This window comes from Cnephaeus nilssonii, assembly GCF_951640355.1.
Source record: "Cnephaeus nilssonii genome assembly, chromosome: 15".
Classification (NCBI taxonomy): Eukaryota; Metazoa; Chordata; class Mammalia; order Chiroptera; family Vespertilionidae; genus Cnephaeus; species Cnephaeus nilssonii.
Window position 1 is genome coordinate 25,583,865 of NC_137086.1, and position 23,469 is coordinate 25,607,333.

The window sequence follows — 23,469 nt, forward strand, 5'->3', positions numbered from 1 at the left end:
AGCGCAGGATTTTTCAATCAGGCGCTGGCTGGCAGGCATTTCCCTGCAAGGGTCTCTTTCCGCGCCCTTCGGTTTGCGCCCCCAAGACCTAGGCACCCGCGAGCCAGGCCCCAGCTCGCAGCCCCCACGACCACCGCTCTCCAGGCAGAGAGGAAAGGCTTTTCGCGACCCGTAGCCCCGCAGCTGCGCCCTGCTTCCGGCCGAGGTGTTCCAGTCCAGACCAGCCCCCCGCGTCTGCGCGCCAGGCTCCAGGCCGTTCCCATCTCGGGGGCTGGAGCGGGGATGGGGTCGGGGGCTGGGGGTGGGGGACACGCGGGCAACTGCGCACGGCGCCGCGCGCCGGCCCCGCCCCTCCCCACGTCGCCTCGAGGGGGCGAGGCGGGCGCGCGTCACCGTGACGCCACCCGCGCACACGGAGGCGCCCGCCGATTGGCGGCTGAGGCCAGAGTCCCTCCAGCGCCGCGCGCGCCTCCCTCCCAGCTTTCCCGCCAGCAGGCGCCGCGCGGTGGATGCAGTCCCTCTGGTCGCTCGCTCCGATACGAGCGGTTGGGCCTCGCCGTCTGTCGCCATGTCGCGACAGAGCACGCTGTACAGCTTCTTCCCCAAGTCTCCGGCGGGGCTGAACAATGCCAACAAGGCCCCGGTCAAGGCCTCAGGTGCAGACGCCGCCGCCGCCGCCACCGGGGCCTCCCCTTCCCCCAGCGAGGATGTGGCCTGGAGCGAGGTCGGGCCCGGGCGCTCCGCGTCGCCGCCCGAGGCGAGGAACCTCAACGGAGGGCTGCGGAGGTCGACCACTCCGGCGGTTTCCTCCAGGTAGCGGGGTGGGGGTGGGGCCGAAGGCGGGGGCTCGGCGGCGAGACCGCGGAGCTCCGGGAAGGGAGGCTCGCTTTGGGGACCCGGCGGGGGCGTGCGGCCGGGCCCCGGGCTCGGAGGAGGTGGGGCTGCACACTTGGCTTGAAAGTGTGTCGCGGCCGAGTTTGTGGCGTTGGGAGTGTAGACTGTAAACAGGGTCGGAGGAAATGGGCTGCAGGAGGAAGGGGGGGAGGGGAGACGGCCGAGTTGGAAGGAAGAGGTTGGGGGTCTGGGTGGAGGAGGGCAGTGCTAGCTGCTGGAGATAACGGGGAGAATGGAGAGGTGGGAACACGGGGGGTTGATCCAAGAGGGGGAGGAGCTTTGCCTGTTGCTTTTCGGGGTGCATACCCAGCACGGGGCAGGAGGTGGTGCTTGCCCGAGGCCGGGGAGGCGTGACGGAGAAAAAGGAGCGCCTGCGGGAGGGTGTGCGTGCGCGGCGCCCGGCGGGTGGGTGCCCGGGGAAGGTTTCCCCTCCAGAAGCTGGGATAGTGGATTGGGGCTCCTGTTAGACGTTCGGGGAACTCAGCTTGATGTTTGGATAGGAGACTCCGGTGCCAAGACGCTACGGGGGCGATGGGCCCCCGGCCTGGTTTTTGAGTTTTTGTTGTTGTGCGAGAGTTCGGAGTTGGGTGGACCTCTGGCTGAGAGCGTCGGAGGTGTGTCACACCGCAAAACCAGGCGGCCTGGTTGGTCCCAGTGAGTGGTAGGGACGGGGTTGGGGGAGCAGAAAGTGCTGGCTCCGCCTGGGTTATCCCGTAGGTAGATAGAATATACACCAAAATAAGTGAAAAATTGAGAATCTATTAATAAACGTTTTAATCCTCCCCTTAGGATATTTTGTAATTGTTTTACAGAGAGTGAAAGGGAGGGAGGGAGGGAGAGAGAGAAACATCTGTGTGAGAAGAGAGAGATGCTGGCTGATTGCCTCCTGACCACTGAACAACATTGGCGAGGGTGAGAATTTTTTTTTTTTAAGATATATTTTTATTGATTTCAGAGAGGAAGGGAGAGGGAGAGATAGAAACATCAGTGATGTGAGAGAATCATTGATAGGCTGCCTCCTGCCCGTCCCCTACTGGGGATCGAGCCCACAACCGGGAATTGGGAATTGAACTGTGACCTCCTGGTTCATAGGTCGATGCTCAACCACTGGGCCACACTGGCCGGGCTAATTTTTATTAATTTAATTTCCGCCCCCCCCCCATCAGTGTTTATCTCCCCGTACTACCTTCTCCACCTCCACCCACCCGATAATCTATTTTGACACATGGGATGTATGTGTCGAGTTGAAGAAAATGTTGTTTTATAAAATAGTGCATTATTCGTTGATGGTTCTATGGGAGGATGGGATACCATAATTTTCTTGGAGTTGAGTGAGTCCGTAAATACTGGATCTGGCCCTGGGCAGCCATGTGCCAACGGGATTGTGGGGGAAGCCTGCCTGGAAGTGTCCTGTTTTCTGGGCTGCTCAGTGCTATTCCAGGGTTTGGCTGCCCTTTTGTCAGAGTAGAGGGTGATATTTTGAAAAGCTCACATTTACTGTATCCCAGGTGTTTTAGGCATAAAGTGTTATGGTAGCTATTTGAAAGTATGAAGAAACAGGTTCAGGGGATATAAAGTGTCAAACATTCAAACCTGTAGATAATTTTTGTGAGTTTATTTGAGCCAAACTATCCACAATTGCCAGGAAGCAAAATCTCAACTAATTGAGATAATGCTCCAGAGAAGGGCAATTTTGCACCTTATTTTATACATTGCAATTAAGCACATGGGTTACATGAAATCCATTGGTGAAAAATTAAGGAGATGGGAGAAAGCAAAGTGGGGAAACCTCTGGGATTGGATAAAAAGCAAAATGACAGACACCTACTTCTTTTACATAGGTAGGTATAGAGTAGTTAACAGTTAACAATTAACTCAAGCCTGGCTGGTGTGGCTCAGTAGTTGAGCGTCGACCATGCAACAAGAGGTCGTTGGTTAGATTCCCAGTGGATTTTGGGCTCCATCCCAAGCAGGGGATGTGCACAAGGCAGCCAATCGATGATCATGTTTTTCTCATTGATGTTTCTCTCCCTCTCCCTTCCTTTCTCTCCAAAATCAATAAAAACATGTTAAAAAACAGAAAAAACACACAAACAATTAACTCATTAACAATGAGGGTTTGTGGTCTCCACAGAATGGTGCCTGTGCATTGATTGGTCTGGAAAAAGAAAATTACTTTGACATTCCAGAGAGATGTTATTGTAGATGGAAAAAAAACCCACCCCACAATAGAAGACTCAGTTAAGCTAAAGATTGACCTTTATCAGGGAAGATACAGGCCTAGGACATGACTATCCACCATAAACTGCTTTTAGTTAAAAAATTCTAATTTCAGATCATCCTTTGTGGTTACTTGAGGTCTCTGAGTTTGCAAGACTGCCACACAGGCCTTCCCTGAGGTTAGCATGTGTCCCCTTTTCCTCCATCAAAGAACTCCAAGATCCAAGAGTTGATTAGTGGTTCTGAGTAGTTGATTTGAAATGTCCTCTAAGTTTTTAATGTTCTACAGCTTTTTCCATAGTCCAAGTGTAATTATAGTGTTGCCCTCATTTAAGCAACTCTTTCGAACGTTTATATAGTTGTGTGTGAAGAGTAGCAGGATGTGCCTTCTCAGAATATGCGTCTTTAGCATAAAAATTTTGACCTGATTATTTTTGAGAAATAGCAGACATAAGAAAAACTAGAAGTTACTCATCTGTACAGGAAATTTACATTTATAAAGGAAATCTCCATTTGTGAGGATATTCCCCTCTGTGTACCAGTGAGAAGGATGACTAAATTATAAGACTGTTACTGGAGAAGGCACCAACTTAAATCTGCATAACAATTTTACCCTTGTTAACTGTTCTTTTCCTGGTAATCTTCCTTAATTAACTGCCTCTCCATCTTTCTTTTGTCTGTAACTGCAGGTGATATTTAAGGTGGTGACTTGGGCTGTCCCTGGGAGTTACTGAGTTTCCCTTAGTATCTCCCATGAATATAGGAGGTCTGCATGTTAATAGTCTTTTGTTTGCCTTTCTCTTGTTGATCTTTTATTACAGAAGGTTTCAGCCAAGAACTCAGAAGGGTAGAAGGGAAAAATATTTTTTCCTTCTCTACATATGCACCCTCCTTAACAGACAGTTTACTTGAACATGAATACATTATTCCTACATCCATGTTAAACAGACACATTTATTGTATGGTTGTGCTTTATGTATTGTGTAGGGAGCATATGCTATTTTTTCTTCAAATTATAGGAAAGTTTATTTAGAAAGTTGTAGAGATAGTGGAAGTGAGCCAGCTGGGCTGCATAGGAGAAGAAGGGCCCTTGAAGCTTAGAGAGAGAAAGGCAAGGTAACACACCTGTGGGGAAGGAGAGAGGAAAGGGAAAGTTAGAAGAGAGGGAGAGCCTATTTGTTTTTTGAGGTCTGACCTCAAATGTTAGTAAGGACCTCAGAAGACCTTTAAAAGCATAAACAATGTAAAAGCATAGCATTATTTACACTTGGCCTTCTACTATGGGGACCATTTCCACAGTATTTAAGAAAGATGGGCATTTGATACTAGATTTTTAAAAAAATTGTTTTTCTAAATATTGATTTTAGAGAGAAAGGGGAAAAAACATGGATTTGTTTCCGCTTATTTATGCACTCATTGGTTGATTGTAGTATGTGCCCTGACTGGGTATCCAACCCGAAACCTTGGTGTATTGGGATGATGCTCTCACCACTGAGCTACCTGGCCAGGGCAGCTTGTGGTTTTCTGATACTAGTGTGATAGGCTTTGTGGTTAAGTGGCTATCTGCCTAAGTGAAGGGAAAGCCTGTTTGACTATAGGGAGGCCTGTAAACAAACCATTCCTCACAGTGATGCACAGTGATAAGGGTCTTTGTCTCCTGTTAATTAATAGATATATTAGTAAGGAAGAAGCTATGATAAGAACTTTGAATTGTGCAGACAGAGCTTCCTGTTTGAAGATGACCCATATGACTAGCTTGGTGGCAATATTTATAAACTATAGGTAGCTATAGATTTCTATAAATTGAGAAAAGACTATATGTACTTATAAAGGCCTTGAGACAAGTACTAGCTGAAGTTATGCTCCAGTTTCTTTGCGCACATATTTTGAAGAAAGGAACACATTAATTTCATGATTGGGTCTGAATAAGGTGGCCTCAGTTGACTAATGATCACTTTCTAAAATGTCTAAAATATTAAAAAAATAAAAAGTTTAAAATATTGTTTGTAATGTACTTATTCTAGTAGTTATTCAGTGAACCTTTTAGCAGGGTATATCAGCTTTGTGGCCTCTCCATCATTGACTTTTTACAGAGAGGAAAGGAGAGGGACAGAGAGCTAGAAACGTTGACCAGCTGCCTCCTGCACACCCCCTACCGGGGATGTGCCCGCAACCAATGTACATGCCCTTGACTGGAATCGAACCCGGGACCTTTCAGTCCGCAGACCGACGCTCTATCCACTGAGCCAAACCGGTTTCAGCTTGGCCTCTCCATCATTGAGGGGCTCTTCTGTAGTCTGTTAGCTAGATTCTTCTCTCTTCTCTCCCCTTTCTCCTCTCCCTTTTGCAGGAAGCTTTCAGGGTTAAATCAGTTTTTGTGAAGATTAAATCTATTTTGCTTCTGTAGGCATTTTGCACTCTATATTTTGGGCACTTATCTGTTGACTTTCCCCCCATAAAACTAGATTTTTAATAGCAGGTGGGCAGTAGTGGGCTAGGTAGCTTTTGTAGTGTTTGGGATATAGAGGAGCTTAACTAAAGATCACAAGCAAAATCTAATGAGGTAATCCTATATAATAAAAGGCTAATATGCAAATCTACCGAAAGGCAGAATGACGGGTCGCTATGACATGCATTGGCCACCAGGGGGCAGACACTCAATGCAGGAGCTGCCCCCTGGTGGTCAGTGCGCTCCCACACGGGGAGAGCTGCTTAGCTAGAAGCCCGGGTCGGCTGACGAGCACAGCGGCAGTGGCAACAGACTGCGAGAGGGTGCAGGCCAGGCTGAGGGACCCTCCCCTCCCCAGTGCACGAATGTTGTGTACCGGGCCTCTAGTCTATACTAATAAAAGGGTAATATGCTAATTAGACTGGGAGACCTTCTGAACAAAGCCATGTTGGCAGGGCCAAGGCAGAGGCGGTTAGGGGCGATCAGGCCGGCAGGGGGTGCAGTTGGGGGTGAGCAGGCTGGCGGGGGGGGGGGCAGTTGGGGGCAATCATGCCGGAAGGGGGGGTCAGTTGGGGGTGATCATGCTGGTAGGGGAGGGGCAGTTAGGAGCGAGAAGGCTGGTGGGGGGCAGTTGGGAGCGAGCAGGCCAGCATGGGGGGGGGGCAGTTGGGGGCGGATCATGCCAGCAAGGGGGGGGGGGGCGCAGTTGGTGGCAAGAAGGCCAGCGGTGGGGGGCAGTTGGGGGTGAGCAGGCCGGCAGGCAGAGTGGTTAGGGGTGATCAGCAGGCAGGCAGGTGAGAGGTTAGGAGCCAGCGGTGCCGGATTGTGAGAGGGATATTCGACTGCCGGTTTAGGCCCGATCCCTGTGGACTAAACCGGCAGTCGGACATCCCCCGAGGGGTCCCAGATTGGAGAGGGTGCAGGCTGCTGGGCGGAGGGACCCCTCCTCCCCTGTGCACAAATTTCGTGTACCGGGCCACTGGTAGTTAATATAATTAGCAAATTACATAGTGGGCATGTTTGGTATTTTATTAATAAATACTGTAGCCACTTGCTGACATATACCATATTGGAGTAAGTATAGGTATGATTTGTAATTTGGAGAGCAATATGTACATCGAGTCTATACCTTTTTCTTGCCATCAACATTCTACCAAAGATTCTGAGCAAGTTTTTCATCTTAATAGCAAAATTCATTTTACTTATGTTTGGCTTATGTCTTATGTATTGTGATATTTGCTTATTGTTTAAAAAAATAACTTGATCATTTGATTTTGAAAAATCATTAAGTCTAGAATGTCTATGCTTGAATGTTAATGCCAGAAGACTTCAGAGGAGTCTTAATACCTTCCTTGGAATTGTTTATTCATGGGTAATTCCCTTTAATGAAACGAAACCAAATATTAACCAAGTTATGTATTTCCTTTTGGCAACAGTTCTTGTGACTTCTCACCAGGTGATTTGGTTTGGGCCAAGATGGAGGGTTATCCCTGGTGGCCTTGCCTGGTTTACAACCACCCTTTTGATGGAACATTCATCCGTGAGAAAGGGAAGTCTGCCCGAGTTCATGTACAGTTTTTTGATGACAGCCCAACAAGGGGATGGGTTAGCAGAAGGCTATTAAAGCCATATACAGGTAAGAGAGTCACTTTGAAGAGTGACAGTGTGTGTGTGTGTGTGTGTGTGTGTGTGTGTGTGTATGTATGTAAGTATGAGAATGACAGCCCACACATGTGAAGTGTCAGCATCTCCCATACAGTGAATAGGAGTGGTGGAGCAAAGGTTTTAGCATGGGAAAAGGATTAAGATGCATCTGGTCTTCAACTAGTTGGTGTGTGGAATGGAATATTTGTGTCCTTTAAGTGACTTACAGCAGTATCATGCCCCCACCCCCCCTTTAAATATATTTTTATTGATTTCAGAGAGGGAAACATCAATGATAAGAATTATTGATGGGCTGCTTCCTGCACACCCCCTACTGCCCTGACTGGGGATAGAACTGTGACCTCCTGGTTCATAGGTCAGCACTTAACCATTGAGCCACACTGGCTGGGCATATCATGTCCTTAAAGGAAAGATGATAGCATAATCGGATCTTAAGATTTGGACCAAAACATCAAATTCAGACATGAAAAGGGTAAATTAAACAATATCTTAAAGTATGAAAAAGAAAGGCAATGCTATCAGGATACATGGCATTCTCTAGGACAAATGGAGATGTATGCTTACCTGGCCTTAAAAATCCTCACTTATGCCCTGGCTGGGTAGCTCAGTTGGTTAGATCATGGTTCTGATACACCAAAGTTGCTGGTTTGATCCCCGGTCCGGGCACATACAAGAAATAACCAACGAATGCATATATATGTGGAACAACAAATCAATGTTTCTCTCTCTCTCTCTCTCTCTCTTATCCTCTCCTTCCTTTCTTCCTCCACTTACTCTCTCTGTCTCAATAATAATAAAAAAAGGTTAAAAGAAATCCTCACCATTGAGCACATCTGAGTTCACTTTCATATCAAACTTCTGGAATTTGAACTTTCTCTTCTCAGGTCCAGCCATATTTCACAGGTACCAGCAGACTACAAGTGTGTAGTTTCACTTGGGTTAGTTTTGTGCACCCTGTCAAATCTCTTGAATTATATAGTGCATGCATAGTATGATTGCATAACACAGTGACTGTACACTCAAGCATCGAACCTGAACAAGTCTTTATCCTCAGATTTTGCAAGTTAGGACTTTTTTTTAAGAGAGAGGAAGGGAGAGAGAGACATCCATCAGTTGCCTTGCACATGCCCCAACCAGGGATTGACCCTGCAATCGGGGTATTCACCCCAGTTGGGAATCGAACTCACCTTTGATGTACGGGATGATACTCCAACCAACTGAATCATACTGGCTGTGGCCAGCCTAGGACATTTTTTAACTCATTGTTGTGGAATCAGAAGAGACAAGAAAATTAAGTAAGGCCCAACAATTTGGGCAGCTTGTTAGTTACAAGACCATATCTTCCCTAACCAAGGACACTTGAGAGTAAATGGTTTGTTTGTACCCTCCTTCCTAACCAGAAAATACAGAGCTTAAATCACACTGGCCTGGGAAAATAGAGAACAAAGACTCAAGGCCATTTGTGTCAGCTAAACCCAAGGACAGATGAAGTTGGGGAATAAAGAACAAAACCCCCATTAAAGCCAGAGAGATCTAAGATAAAGTAAAACAGTAAAATAGACCAAACTATTATCCAAAACACCCCAATATACTCATTTTGATGCATCAACATATTAAAAATGCATCTGGAAAGTTGATGAATAGTCTACTGAAAGTCTTCCCTAAGATTCTTGCCTGCAGAAAAAAAGATAAAAAGCCTTCAGGACAAAGACTCAATGTGGGCTCACGCAAGAGCACACCTGTGGCCCTTCCCAGGCATGAACTTTTTATTTCTAAGGGTCCCCATGAGACACGTAGCCAGGAGAGCAGTGGGCAGCGGCAGCTTGACTTGGGGCTCACCCCCTGATCCTGTCTTCAAGACCTCCTTTTCTCTGACTTCTTCCCAGTGAGCTAACGCAGGAAATTTAGTCTGTTCCACTAATTTGCTGTACCATCTTGGTCAACAAAGTAATTTCTTAAAAAAAATTTTTTAATTGACTTTTAGAGAAAGGAAGGGAGAGAGAAAGAAACATCAATGTCAGAGAGAAACATCAGTTGCCTCCCGTATGCACCCGAACCTGAAACCTGGGTATATGCCCTGACCTGGAATCAAGCCTGCCATCTTTTGGTGTATGGGAGACGCTCCAACCAACTGAGCCACAGTGGCCAAGGCCAAAGTAATTTATTTCTGATACTGTTTACATATAAAATGAGTGAGTTGGACCCTATGTTGAATGAGGTCTTTTTCCAGGAGTAACTGAGATTCTAAACACAGCTTTGGCAAATGAATTTAGATAGGTGAGGGGTGAGTACAACTGCAATAGGCACATTGAGGAAAGTTGAGAGCCTCTCTACAAATGAATTTGATTATTGCAATTTGTAGCTTTGGTGCAGCTTTTTAGAGAAATGGGAAAACAGGTTTATTTTAGGCAGCCCATAAAAGTTGCTAAATCCATGAAAATTTAGGATGTCCTATTAGTTTTAGTATACAGAAAGAAGTAAATAATGTGAAGTTTGGATCTCTTAAATTTAGATTCAGGTTTGTTTTTAAATTATAGTTATATTTGGGCAGAAGAAAACAGACATTCCTAGTTATGATTCCTAGAAAAGAACCAAGTAATTTTGTACCATTAACCTTTTTGCTCAGTTAATATTACAGCTTTAACCTTTTGCACTCGGATGTTGAGTGTGACTCGACACGGTTAGCATTAGAATAAAGGAATCGAGAAAAAAGCAAGCGAGTGCAAAGGGTTAAAAATTAAAGTTTTTATTGATTTCTGAGAGGAAGGGAGAGGGAGAAGATGGAAACATCAATGATGAGAGAGAATCATTGATAGGCTGCCTCCTGCATGCCCCCACACTGGGGACCAAGCCTGCAACCCGGGCATGTGCCCTGATTGGGAATTGAACCATGATCTCCTGGTTCATAGGTTGACGCTCAACCACTGAGCCATGCCGGCCGGGCAGGGTAAACTTATTTTTAATTATCATAACTTCATTTAACTGTGTGTAGTCTTTACCTTCCTGAAGTAATTTTTTAAAAAAAGGGTCTCAAAACAAACCCCTTTACATCTCATGCCTCACCTGAAGCGGTATACCTTACCTGTTTGGTTAGGCTATAGTTCCAGGTCATTAGAAGAGCAACTACGTGGTCCTGGGTGATATAAGTGCAAGGAAGTAAAATAGGTAATTTCAGTTTCACTGGTAGTTTTACCCTGAAGATAACTAACTTCCTTGTGGGCTTTATTGATCTAGCTATATTAATAAAAATAATGGTATAGCAAAAGTTATACTCGGTTGTTGTTCTTGTTCATTTGGGCAGGTGGTGTAGGTTGAACCAACTATCTAGCCAACAATTCTTATTTATAAATATATATTTTTAGGTTCAAAATCAAAGGAAGCCCAGAAAGGAGGTCATTTTTACAGTGCAAAGCCTGAAATACTCAGAGCAATGCAACGTGCAGATGAAGCCTTGAATAAAGATAAGATTAAGAGGCTTGAATTGGCAGTGTGTGATGAGCCCTCAGAACCAGAAGAGGAAGAAATGGAGGTGAGACATTGCAAACAGTTATTTCGGCTAGGAGAACGATGGAAAAGGGGTGGCATATTAAAGTGACATTCTCTTGTTTTACTTCTGCATATACTTTTTAAAAAATTTTATTTATTTTAAATTTAATAAATCTTTATTGTTCAGATTATTACAATTGTTCCTCTTTCCCCCCACCCCCCCCCCCCCCATAGCTCCCCTCACCCGGTTCCCACCCCACCCTCTGCCCTTACCTTCCCCCCACCTCCCCCTCACTGTCCTCATCCATAGGTGTGCGCTTTTTGTCCAGTCTCTTCCCGCACCTCCCACACCCCTTCCCCCCCCCCCCGAGAATTGTTAGTCCACTCCCTTTCTATGCCCCTGATTCTATTATATTCACTAGTTTATTCTTTCATCAGATTTTTTATTCACTTGTTGATACATAGTATTTGTTGTCACTTTGTTGTTCATAATTTTTATCTTTATCTTTTTCTTCTTCCTCTTCTTAAAAGAATACCTTTCAGCATTTCATATAATACTGGTTTGGTGGTAATGAACTCTTTTAGCTTTTTCTTATCTGTGAAGCTCTTTATCTGACCTTCAATTCTGAATGATAGCCTTGCTGGGTAGAGTAATCTTGGTTGTAGGTCAGTGATGGGCAACCTTTTGAGCTTGGTGTGTCAGACTTCGCCAAAAAAAAAACTGAGCATAACTCGGGTAGTGTGTCACTTTGAGGAAAAAACTAACTCCAAGACTCTAGTCGCAAATGTTTCATCCTCAGGAGCAGCAAATGCTTCATCCTCAGCATGCGACTGCGTGTCATCAGAAATGGTTGTCATAGGTTCGCCATCACTGCTGTAGGTTCTTGCTATTCATCACTTTGAATATTTCTTGCCACTCCCATCTGGCCTGCATAGTTTCTGTTGAGAAATCAGCTGACAATCGTATGGGTGCTCCCTTGTAGGTAATTAACTGTTTTTCTCTTGCTGCTTTTAATATTCTCTCTGTCTTTTGCTCTTGGCATTTTAATTATGATGTGTCTTGGTGTGGTCCTCTTTGGATTCCTTTTGTTTGGGGTTCTCTGTGCTTCCTGGACTTGTAAGTCTATTTCTTTCACCAGGTGGGGAAAGTTTTCAGTCATTATTTTTTCAAATAGCTTTTCAGTATCTTGCTCTCTCTTCTTCTGGCACCCCCATAATTCGGATGTTGGTACACTTGAGGTTGTCCCAGAGGCTCCTTACACTATCTTCAACTTTTTGGATTCTTTTTTCTTTTTGCTTTCCCGGTGGAGTGTTTTTTGCTTCTTTGTATTTCAGATCTTTGACTTGATTCTTGTAGTCCTCTAGACTGCTGTTAGGTCTCTGTATACTGTTTTTTATTTCATTCAGTGTATGTTTAATTTCTTTTTTAAAAAAAATTTAAAAAAATATATATTTTATTGATTTTTTACAGAGAGGAAGAGAGAGGGATAGAGAGGTAGAAACATCAATGAGAGAGAAACATTGATCAGCTGCCTCTTGCACACCCCCTACTGGGGATGTGCCCGCAACCAAGGTACATGCCCTTGACCGGAATCGAACCTGGGACCCTTGAGTCCGCAGGCCGACGCTCTATCCACTGAGCCAAACCGGTTTCGGCTAGTGTATGTTTAATTTCTAGTTGGTCCTTTTTCATATCCTCAAGGGTCTCGCTAAATTTATTGGCCTTTTCTAGGAAATTCTTGAAAAACCTTATAATCGTGGTTTTGAACTCTATATTCAGTCGTTTGTTTTCCTCCATTTCTTTCATTTGTTTGTCTCCACATTTTCGCTGCTTCCCTGAGTTGGTAGAGTAGCTTTGTGTGGTAGGTGTCCTCTAGGGCACAGGGGCTCAGCTTCCCCAGTTACCTGAGGTGGACACTCTTGGTACACCTCTTTGTGGACTGTGTGCTCAGCCTTGTTGTAGTTAAGTTTTGATTATTGTTGGTATCACTGGGAAGAATTGACCTCCAGGCCAATTGGCTGTGAGGATCAGCTGTGTCTACGCCCGGAGAACTTCTCTGCTGGAGACACTTATGAGACAAGACTTGCAAAATTGCAAAAGCCTCTGTGCTCAGTTTGGATGGGGCGGAGTTTTAGGGCTGAGCAGACAGCCTTGGTTTCCCGTCAGCCCTGCCCTATGAGGGCCCTGGGTCTCAGTGTCCCTCGGTAATCGCTGCAAGCACCTCTGAGAGAAAGCCGCCCTCGAGTTTCGTCCGCTGCCAGACAGTCCAGTTTCTCCCCACATGAGTCGGGGGTTCCCAGAAACTTGCCTGGAACTGGAGTTCAGTGCAGTCTGGAGCTTCCTTCTCCCTCCTGCTTTAGAAAGCCAGCCGTGCACTCAGCTGCCGTGCATTCAGCAGTCAGTCCTCTCTGCGTGCGCGCGTGCCTCTTGACCTCTGCCTTCCGCAGCTCCCGAGTCTCAGTGTGCTTTCTCTTTTTCTGACAGTCCAGATTCCCCCCCGAATGAGTCTGGTTTCCCAGCCTCTCGCCCGGGACGAGTTCAGCACAGTCGGAGCTTCCTTCTCCCTCCCGCTTTAGAAAGTCAGCTGCGCGCTCAGCCGCCCATGCACACAGCTGCCCATCCTCTCCGCGTGCGAGTCTCTGTACCTCAGCCTTTTGCAGCTCCTCTGAGTCTCAATGTGCTTTCTTCTTCTAGTTGTAGAATTTCCACTCAGCCAGCTTTCCTGTGGTTCTGGATGGTGTCTGTTTTGTCTTAGTTGTAGTTTTGATATTGTTGTGCGAGGCAGCAGTTGAGGTGTTTACCTATGCTGCCATCTTGGTTTTATATTCACTTCTGCATATACGTTAGTACTCATGCACACATACTTCTATACTTCCCTGTATTGTAGGGTAAGTTAGATTACATAGTCTCTGCAGCCCAGCACCCCATTTTATTAATGTCCTCAAGCCTGCTGGAAGACACATGGCTATAAGAGGTGGTAATAAGTAGAGAGCTAGGGCTGGAAGGACATAGTGATAAAATTGGTCATGGTATCCAATAATAAGCTTAGGAAATTCATTATCCATTCATGTGCTCTAATACTTTTTGTTGTATAAGGATAGAGGTTGAGTAACCTTGAAGTACAACCTTGGTTTCAAATGTTAATGGTCTCTATTTGATGGAATTAAATCCTGTGAAGAAAATGAACAAGTGATTTGTTCATTTAAAACAATTAACTTAATCATTTAAAACATTTTCTAATTTAGTAAATTAATGACATATGTGTTTAAAAGAGATGCATCTATAAGCTTGATTTTTGTTTTATTCTGTTTTATAGATGAGGGAATATGTGAGTTAACATAATGAGTATTTTAAGAGAAATGAAAGAAAAGTTTTTAATTTTGAGGTTGAGACCACGGGGTCATAACATTAATCAGGTTTAGAACTGGATGGATAGTAACTACAGAGATCACATAGCCTTATGTATGTGATAGAGATCCATAAGTAGATGTGCTTTGCCTAAGAAGATACTGTTGGTTTGTGGAAGATCAAGGGGCCTAGAATCAGTGTAGATTACTTACTGCTTTATTATACTAAAGAATATATAAAAGGGGCCCAGTTGGTTGGAATGTCGTCCTGTACACCAAAAGGTTATGGGTTCAATTCTCAGTTGGTACATACCTAGGTTGTGTTTTTTTTTTCTTTTTTAAATATATTTTTATTGACTTCAGAGAGGGAGAGAGAGAAGTAACAATGATGAGAGAATCATTAATTGGCTGTCTCCTGCATGCTCCCTATTGGGGATTGAGCCCACTACGTGGGCATGTGCCCTGACGGTATTGAACCATGCATGACCTCCTGGTTCATAGGTTGATGCTCAATCACTGAGCAACACAGGCGGGCTAGGTTGTAGGTTTGATTCCCAGTTGGGGTGTGTAAGGGAGGCAAATCGATAGATGTTTCTCTTCCCCTTATCTGGGCATATCCTTGGGTGAGGATTGGAAAAAAAAAATTGGTATATAAAATGGTAAACAAACTACATAATACGTTTATCTGTAGAAGAGGTAACCCTGGAAGATAAACAGGGAGACTTAAAGATTTTATTTCTATAGCTATGACTAATGAATACATCAATTACTAGAAGCCCGATGCACGAAGATACGTGCAAGAATGGGCCTTCCTTTCCCAGGCTGCCACCACTGCCTTCGCTCAGGCTGGAGCCACCTTTCTGCTTCGTCCTGAAGCTGCCTTTCCACCTTCCCATGCTTCCCAGAGGCCCAGAGTGGTGCGGAATGCCTGCCTCCCCTCCCTCCCCTGCTGTGGTGCTTGCATATGCAAATGGACCCGTCATCTTTGTTGGGTTAATTTGCATAGCCACTCCTGATTGGCTGGTGGATATCACGAAGGTATGGTCAATTAGCATGTCACTCTTTTATTAGGTAGATGGGCATTTGTGATATATGTGGTCATGCTTCATCACTATTGTATAGGATATAACTGTCATGACAGAATTGCTTAATCTTGTAGTGTGATACCTGTTTTAATGTTAGGTGAAACAAATTGATATTCCTTGAGAAAGAGAATTGTTTCTCATTTTTCAAGGTTGGTTTTTTGTGGAGAGCGGCTACAGCATTTGGACAGGTTCAAGCCTCAGACTGATGAGAGGGCATGGTCCTCTTGTGGCAAAGCCACATATAAGTCCTAGCTTGAGCACAATTATAGCCAAAGGCTATGGTTGTAAGCTTGACTTTATGGTCTGACCCTGTGATCCTAGGTGGCTGAGGGATGTGGGCAGTGGGAGGTGCAGCAAGTGCTGCCAAAACAAAGTTTGATAGAGTTCAGAGAAGTGCAACAATAGGAAAGAACATTGTAAACATCTTGACCACTCCCTTGTTTGGCTTTATGTGATCTGACTATAAAATGCTTACAGTTTCCTCATCCAGGTGCAGTGATCCACCTGGCCTCAACTATATTCTCTTGTCTGTTTTCTTTAATCCTTCACTGCCTCCCTCTCAGGTTCACCACTGACCATGCTGGATGCGGTTCATGTGGCACCTGGCTTTGCCACAGGTTTTTCTCTTGGTATATGAGAGGTATTCACAGTAATATTGTACTTTTTCAAATTTTGCTTTGTTTTTACATGCTCTTTCCTTGCCTGCCAGGTAGGTGCAACTTATGCATCAGATAAGAATGAAGAAGATAATGAAATTGAGAGCGAAGAGGAAGTGCGGCCTAAGGTGCAAGGATCTAGGCGAAGTAGCCGCCAAATTAAAAAACGCAGAGTCATATCAGACTCTGAGAGTGACATCGGTGGCTCTGATGTGGAATTCAAGCCAGATGCTAAGGAAGAAGGAAGCAGTGATGAAATAAGCAGTGGAGTGGGGGATAGTGACAGCGAAGGCCTGCAAAGCTTTGTCAAAGTTGCTCCAAAGCGGAAGAGAATGGTGACTGGAAACGGCTCTCTCAAAAGGAAAACTTCAAGGAAGGAAATGCCCCCTGTCAGTAAAAGAGCAACTGGCATTTCCTCAGAAACCAGGAATACCTTGTGTGCTTTCTCTGCCCCTCAAAATTCTGAATCCCTAGCCCATATTAGTGGAAGATGTGATGATGGTAGTCGCCCAGCTGTTTGGTATCATGAAACTTTAGAATGGCTTAAGGAGGAAAAGAGAAGAGATGTGCACAGGAGGCGACCTGATCATCCAGATTTTGATGCATCTACACTCTACGTGCCTGAGGATTTCCTTAATTCCTGTACTCCTGGGATGAAGAAGTGGTGGCAGATTAAGTCTCAGAACTTTGATCTTGTCATATTTTATAAGGTTGGGAAGTTTTATGAGCTGTACCACATGGATGCTCTTACTGGAGTCAGTGAACTAGGGCTGGTATTCATGAAAGGCAACTGGGCCCATTCTGGTTTCCCTGAAATTGCATTTGGACGATACTCAGATTCTCTGGTTCAGAAGGGCTATAAAGTAGCACGGGTGGAACAGACTGAGACCCCAGAAATGATGGAGGCAAGATGCCGAAAGATGGCACACATATCTAAGCATGATAGAGTGGTGAGGAGGGAGATTTGTAGGATCATTACTAAGGGTACACAGACGTACAGTGTGCTGGAAGGTGACCCCTCTGAGAACTACAGTAAGTATCTACTTAGCCTTAAAGAAAAAGAGGAAGATACTTCTGGCCACACTCGAGTATATGGTGTATGCTTTGTTGATGCCTCACTGGGAAAGTTTTTCATAGGACAGTTTTCAGATGATCGCCATTGCTCAAGGTTTAGGACTCTCGTGGCACATTATCCTCCAGTACAAGTCTTGTTTGAGAGAGGAAATCTCTCAACAGAAACCAAGATGATTCTGAAGGGTTCATTATCCTCTTCTCTTCAGGAAGGTCTGATACCAGGCTCCCAGTTTTGGGATGCAGCCAAAACTTTGAGAACTCTTCTTGAAGAAGGATATTTTAAAGAAAAGTTAAATGAGGACAGTGGGGTGGTGTTACCCCACGTGCTTAAAGGTATGACTTCAGAGTCTGATTCTGTTGGGTTGACACCAGGAGAAAAGAGTGAATTGGCCCTCTCTGCTCTAGGTGGTTGTGTCTTCTACCTCAAAAAATGCCTTATTGATCAGGAGCTTTTATCAATGGCTAATTTTGAAGAATATATTCCCTTGGATTCTGACATGGTCAGTGCTACAAGACCTGGTGCTGTTTTTTCTAAAGCCAATCAACGAATGGTGCTAGATTCTGTGACATTAAACAACTTGGAGATTTTTCTGAATGGAACAAATGGTTCTACTGAAGGTACCCTACTAGAGAAGATTGATACTTGCCATACTCCTTTTGGTAAGCGGCTTCTAAAGCAGTGGCTGTGTGCCCCACTGTGTAACCCTTTTGCTATCAATGATCGTTTAGATGCTATCGAAGACCTAATGTTTGTGCCTGACAAAATCACTGAGGTTGTAGATCTTTTAAAGAAGCTTCCAGACCTTGAGAGGCTATTGAGTAAAATTCATAATGTTGGGTCTCCCTTGAAGAGCCAGAACCACCCAGATAGCAGGGCTATAATGTATGAAGAAACTACATACAGCAAAAAAAAGATTATTGATTTCCTTTCTGCTCTGGAAGGATTCAAAGTAATATGTAAAATTATAGGGACTATGGAAGAAGTCATTGATGACTTCAAGTCTAAAATTCTTAAGCAGGTCATTACTCTGAAGACGAAAAATCCTGAAGGTCATTTTCCCGATTTAACTGTAGAACTGAACCGATGGGATACAGCCTTTGACCATGAAAAGGCTAGAAAGACTGGAGTGATTACTCCCAAAGTAGGATTTGACTCTGATTATGACCAAGCTCTTGCTGACATAAAAGAAAATGAGCAGAGCCTCTTGGAATACTTGGAGAAACAGCGCAGTAGAATTGGCTGTAGAACTATAGTATATTGGGGAATTGGTAGAAACCGTTACCAGTTGGAAATTCCTGAGAATTTCATCACCCATAATTTGCCAGAAGAATATGAGTTGAAATCCACCAAGAAGGGCTGTAAACGATACTGGACCAAAACTATTGAGAAGAAGTTGGCTAATCTTATAAATGCGGAAGAACGGAGAGACGTATCATTGAAGGACTGCATGCGACGACTATTCTATAACTTTGATAAAAATTACAAGAATTGGCAGGCTGCTGTAGAATGCATCGCAGTGTTGGGTAAGATTTTCAACAAGCTTGCTTCCAAGGCTTTGGTTAGTAAAGTCCTGTGTTCCAGTTGTGCATTAAAATTTAAGTCCATTGGAGAGTCCCCATTGATGCATATCCCTAAAACACAAGTAAGATTATTTATATTTTGACAAGTATAAAATATACTTGCCTCCTCACTAGACAAAATGAGTAGGTTGGCCATAGTCATGTAAGTTAGTCACTGGAGACTTATTAGTAGCCTTCTGGCCTTCCTTCAGTCTTAAAAAAATATATTTTTTTATGTGTGTGTGTGTTAATCCTCATCTGAGGATATTTTTCCACTGATTTTTAGAGAGAATGAAAGGGAGGGAGGGAGAAAAACAGATTTGAGAGAGACACATTGATTGGTAGGGAACCCAGGCCATTCTGGTGCACAGGCCAAAGCTCTAACCCTTGAACAACACTGGCCAGGATTGAGACAATTTACATTGAATTTTTAGTTTTTCATGAATACAGTTTTTAATCTATTTTTTGTTGTGTTAATTTCAAACTATCCCTTAACCCATCACTTTTTTTTTTTTTTTTTATATATTTTTTATTGATTTTCTTACAGAGAGGAAGAGAGAGGGATAGAGAGCCAGAAACATCGATGAGAGAGAAACATCGATCAGCTGCCTCCTGCACAACCCCCACCGGGGATGTGCCCGCAACCAAGGTACATGCCCTTGACCGGAATCGAACCCGGGACCCTTGAGTCCGCAGGCCGACGCTCTATCCACTGAGCCAAACCGGTTTCGGCCCTTAACCCATCACTTAATTTTTTTCATGAGTTTTGCTTTTTTTTTTTGGTATTTTAATGAATCCTGACATGCCTTTTCAAAAGATTTTAATCTTCCCTTTTTCTTAGCCCAAATTGTCACTTTCTTTCCTACAGTTGATTTCTAAAAGCACTAATTTATATATTTGTAATTTTATAATCTTTTAGCTTCATAAATTTTTCTTTGTATTTCATGGCCAACTTATTTGGAGCCCTACTGTTTTATAGTTTAGGGTTTTTTTTGTGTGTGTTTAAAAAATATAGCTACCAGTTTACGTAAATTTGTAGCATAATTGTGATCTGAACCCAACTGTCAGGAATAGAATAGTATATTTTTGTATTGTGTGTGCAACATTTTTTCCTTAAGCCAATACAGTTTCAAAGTTTGGTGGGTATATTAAAATCCTTCCTTTCCCTAGCCGGTGTGGTTCAGCTGGTTGCAGTGTTTGTTGTCCTGTGCACTGAAGGATCATGGATGGGAGGCAATCTATTAATGTTTCTTTCTCTCCCTCTCCCTTCCTCTCTCTAAAATCAACTAAAAGAAAAATCCTCCCTCAGCACAGGTGTTCAAAATTGGTGAATTAATTTTCCTCTTACAATTGTACCTATGTCAGAATGTTCTGCTTCTCCCCAAAAGTGATAATTTAGCTTCAGAATTATAAAGTCCATAATGAAACCACATACTATATAACACTTAGGCTAATGACTCATGAACAGTTAATGAAAGCACTGTATTGTGGAGTTAGTGATAATGATGTCACTATTGTTTGTCTAAACTGGAAGGAAGTAGAACACACCACCTGCACTGAAAAAGCATTTTTGGAAGACATTTTATAGAAGTTGGCTCTCTGATTATCAAGAAACCTCAAAAATGATGAACCTCACTCTCTTTCTTTAACAGATGTCTTATTGTGCTTGGCTAACTATAGTCGAGGGGGTGATGGTCCTATGTGTCGTCCAGTAGTTCTATTACCAAAAGAAGACACTCCTGTTTTCTTAGACCTTAAAGGGTCCCGCCATCCCTGCATTACGAAGACTTTTTTTGGAGATGACTTTATTCCTAATGACATTCTAATAGGCTGTGAGGAGAAAGAGGAAGAAAATGGCAAAGCTTCTTGTGTGCTTGTTACTGGACCTAACATGGGAGGCAAGTCTACACTCATGAGACAGGTAAACTGACTTCAGGTTTTGCTACAGAAAGGTACTTGTAACAGTTTAAGAATGAATGTATTACATATTTAGGCCATCCTTTTCCAAATAGCACATGAATTACATAGGATTCAATCAGTGACTTAAGGAGTCAAAGGGAAGCTCATTGTGTTATAAAATTGAGAATTGTCTTTTTCTCATGATCAAATATCGCTATCTGCCTGATGTTAAGGGAAGAATATATTAAAAAGGCAAGGGAGATTTTAGGTCATGATTTCTTTATAAGATTTTTGATTTGAATTAATTTCCCCTGAAGGTAGATGCATATAATGAATAAAAATTATGCAAATGTTTCAGGAAAGCCCTTCAATTAGACTTACAGGAATTCTTACAAAAGAACCATGACAGACTTATTCAGACAGAAAACCAAATAAAATTTGTGACGTAGTAACTGTTGGGAACTGCTTTTAGGGAAGACAAATATATTTTTGTCTTTATACCCAGGATTGGCCTATGTGATAATTTACATTTTTAATGAGTATGTGACAAAGACATTGAGCCTTTGACAGAAATGTTTGGTGACCCTTCTGCTCTCCTGTACTACCATACTTTCCGGCGTATAACACTGTGTGTATAAGATTTTCCTGGGTTAAAAAGTCGTTTTATACACCAGAAAATACGGTATATTGGACTATATTGATGGAATTAGATATAATGGATTAGATATATTGGACTACTGTATTTTCCGGCGTATAAGATGACTTTTTAACCCAGGAAAATCTTATATGCCCAGTCGTCTTATATGCCGGAAAATACGGTATATTATATATTAGGTTCACCAGATTTGCTAACTAGAGAGAGACATACAGTGTAGTATAGTGGTTTTTCAACCTTAAAAAAAATGTGGACAATTTGCATACCCATGCTAATAATCTCTTCGTTTCGATTTTAGTTTCTGTTGCCAAAGCACTTTATTTTTAATCAAATCAGAGTTGAACAAAAATGTACAGGGAGGATTCTATCATCTGAAATGAATTCATTTAGTTTGGAATTGGTTCTAGGCATGGGTATTTTGATTCTATCGTATATACGCCAGAGTTGAGAATCAACTAGTGTTGTGGGTTAATATACAAAAGTTCTGAGATTTTAAAGTCAGTCAGGGCCCTGGCTGGTTTGGCTCAGTGGATAGAGCGTCAGCCTCCAGACTGAGGGGTCCCAGGTTCGATTCCGGTCAAGGGCACATGCCCGGGTTGCGGGCTCCATCCCCAGTAGGGGGCGTGCAGGAGGCAGCCGATCAGTGATTCTCTCTCATCATTGATGTTTCTATCTCTCTCTCCCCCTCTCCCTTCCTCTCTGAAATCAATAAAATATATTAAAAAAATAAAAATAAAGTCAGTCAGGCCCCTAAGCCTTTTGCCTTCTAAGCGTCACTTTTCCTACTTAGGATTTTGAAGATTTTTCTTTTTTTATAGTGTTGGACTCTCCCTACATGTTTCTTAGGAAAGATTAATGTTTAGCTTGGCTTACTGTCTTTTGTGTATAGAGATATGCTTCTCTATATGCCTGTCTATCTTATGATATTCTTTAAACCAGTTATAAAATACCTTTTCCTCCCTCATTCACAGGCCGGCCTATTAGCTGTAATTGCCCAGATGGGTTGTTACGTACCTGCTGAGGTGTGTAGGCTTACACCAATTGATAGAGTGTTTACTAGACTTGGTGCCTCAGACAGAATAATGTCAGGTGAGGTTTTTTTTTTTTTTCCTCGTGTAAGGCTTTGTTATTTGATGTTTTATTTTATATTTTTTGGTGTTATGTGAAGCAGAATGCTTTCAGGCTATTCAATTAGTAAATTGCTCCAATAAAATGATCACCCATTTGTGACTTCTTTTTCCCCCCAAGGTGAAAGTACATTTTTTGTTGAATTGAGTGAAACTGCCAGTATACTTACACATGCAACAGCACATTCTCTGGTGCTGGTGGATGAATTAGGTAAGACATTAAAATTTCCATTTGAACGCAATCTTTAAAACAAGTTATTTTAAAAAAGAGTATCAATGGACTCACCTTTGTACCATATAGACCCACAACTGAAGATGAGATATTCCTCAAGTCTGATTATTAAATTTAATCCTATTCAAATTTAGTTGCTGTAATATGGGGATAATGAGGCTATTTAAGGAGAACTAACAGGAAGTTTGTGAAGACCTGTGATACTTGAGCAGTACTACTCCCAGGGCTAAGCTACCTATTTGGCTAAACAGGTCCTAAATGCAGAAAACTTTTAACTGATGTATCCTGATTTTTTTTTTTTTTTTGCATTACTTTGTAATTTATGCTTATTTTACTTTCACAGGAAGAGGTACTGCAACATTTGATGGGACAGCAATAGCAAGTGCAGTTGTTAAAGAACTTGCTGAGAATATAAAGTGTCGTACATTGTTTTCTACCCACTATCATTCGTTAGTTGAAGATTATTCTCAAAACGTTGCAGTGCGCTTAGGACACATGGTATGTGCAAACTGCTTATTCAGAAGTTGATTAGGTTTCTGAGAGAATCAAATTGGATACTTCCATTGCTAGCATGTGAATGTAATATTTCTCATTTTTAGGCATGCATGGTAGAAAATGAATGTGAAGATCCCAGTCAAGAGACTATTACCTTCCTTTACAAATTCATTAAGGGAGCTTGTCCTAAAAGCTATGGCTTTAATGCAGCAAGGCTTGCTAATCTTCCGGAGGAGGTTATTCAAAAGGGACATAGAAAAGCAAGAGAATTTGAGAAGACGACTCATTCACTAAGATTATTTCGGTAATTATAATTGGATATAATTTTGCCATGCAGCTGACCTTATTAAAACAAAGAGGGATGGGTGATGCAGTGTGGAAAATGTGAACTAAACCCCTCCCCCCTCTTTATTTTTAATTTTAAGGGAAGTTTGCCTGGCTAGTGAAAGGTCAACTATAGATGCTGAAGCTGTCCATAAGTTGCTGACTTTGATTGAGGAATTATAGACTACATCAGAAGCTTTGAGTTGGCTTTTTTGACAAAGGTGGTAAATTCAGACAACATTATGATCTAATAAACTTTATTTTTTAAAAATGACCATTTTTCCATTTTCTTTCTAGGAA

The 23,469-nt window shown here is 42.9% G+C and overlaps 1 protein-coding gene across 4 annotated transcripts; it reads left to right on the forward strand.

Moving 5' to 3' along the window:
• Positions 1–341: 341 nt before the first annotated feature.
• MSH6 (mutS homolog 6) lies at positions 342–23,443 on the forward strand. Of its 4 annotated transcripts, none has more exons than XM_079791687.1 (10): positions 342–656; positions 7,000–7,199; positions 10,591–10,757; positions 15,857–18,401; positions 20,090–20,358; positions 21,963–22,080; positions 22,240–22,329; positions 22,694–22,848; positions 22,950–23,149; positions 23,271–23,443. In XM_079791687.1, exons 2-10 carry the CDS (start codon positions 7,040–7,042, stop codon positions 23,350–23,352), a joined length of 3,786 nt encoding a protein of 1,261 aa, XP_079647813.1. In that variant the 5' UTR covers positions 342–656; positions 7,000–7,039; the 3' UTR covers positions 23,353–23,443. The 4 variants fall into 4 exon arrangements, with proteins under 4 accessions (XP_079647813.1, XP_079647812.1, XP_079647810.1 ...); XM_079791686.1 differs by having other exon boundaries at positions 458–656; positions 7,020–7,199; XM_079791684.1 differs by having other exon boundaries at positions 459–813.
• Positions 23,444–23,469: the final 26 nt, after the last annotated feature.

Coding starts and splice junctions, on each gene's coding strand:
- MSH6 (XM_079791684.1), top strand. CDS start 569: ATGTCGCGACAGAGCACGCTGTACAGCTTCTTCCCCAAGTCTCCGGCG. Junction 20,359..21,962: donor AGTCTACACTCATGAGACAG/GTAAACTGACTT, acceptor CCTCATTCACAG/GCCGGCCTATTAGCTGTAAT. Junction 23,150..23,270: donor CATTCACTAAGATTATTTCG/GTAATTATAATT, acceptor TTTAATTTTAAG/GGAAGTTTGCCTGGCTAGTG.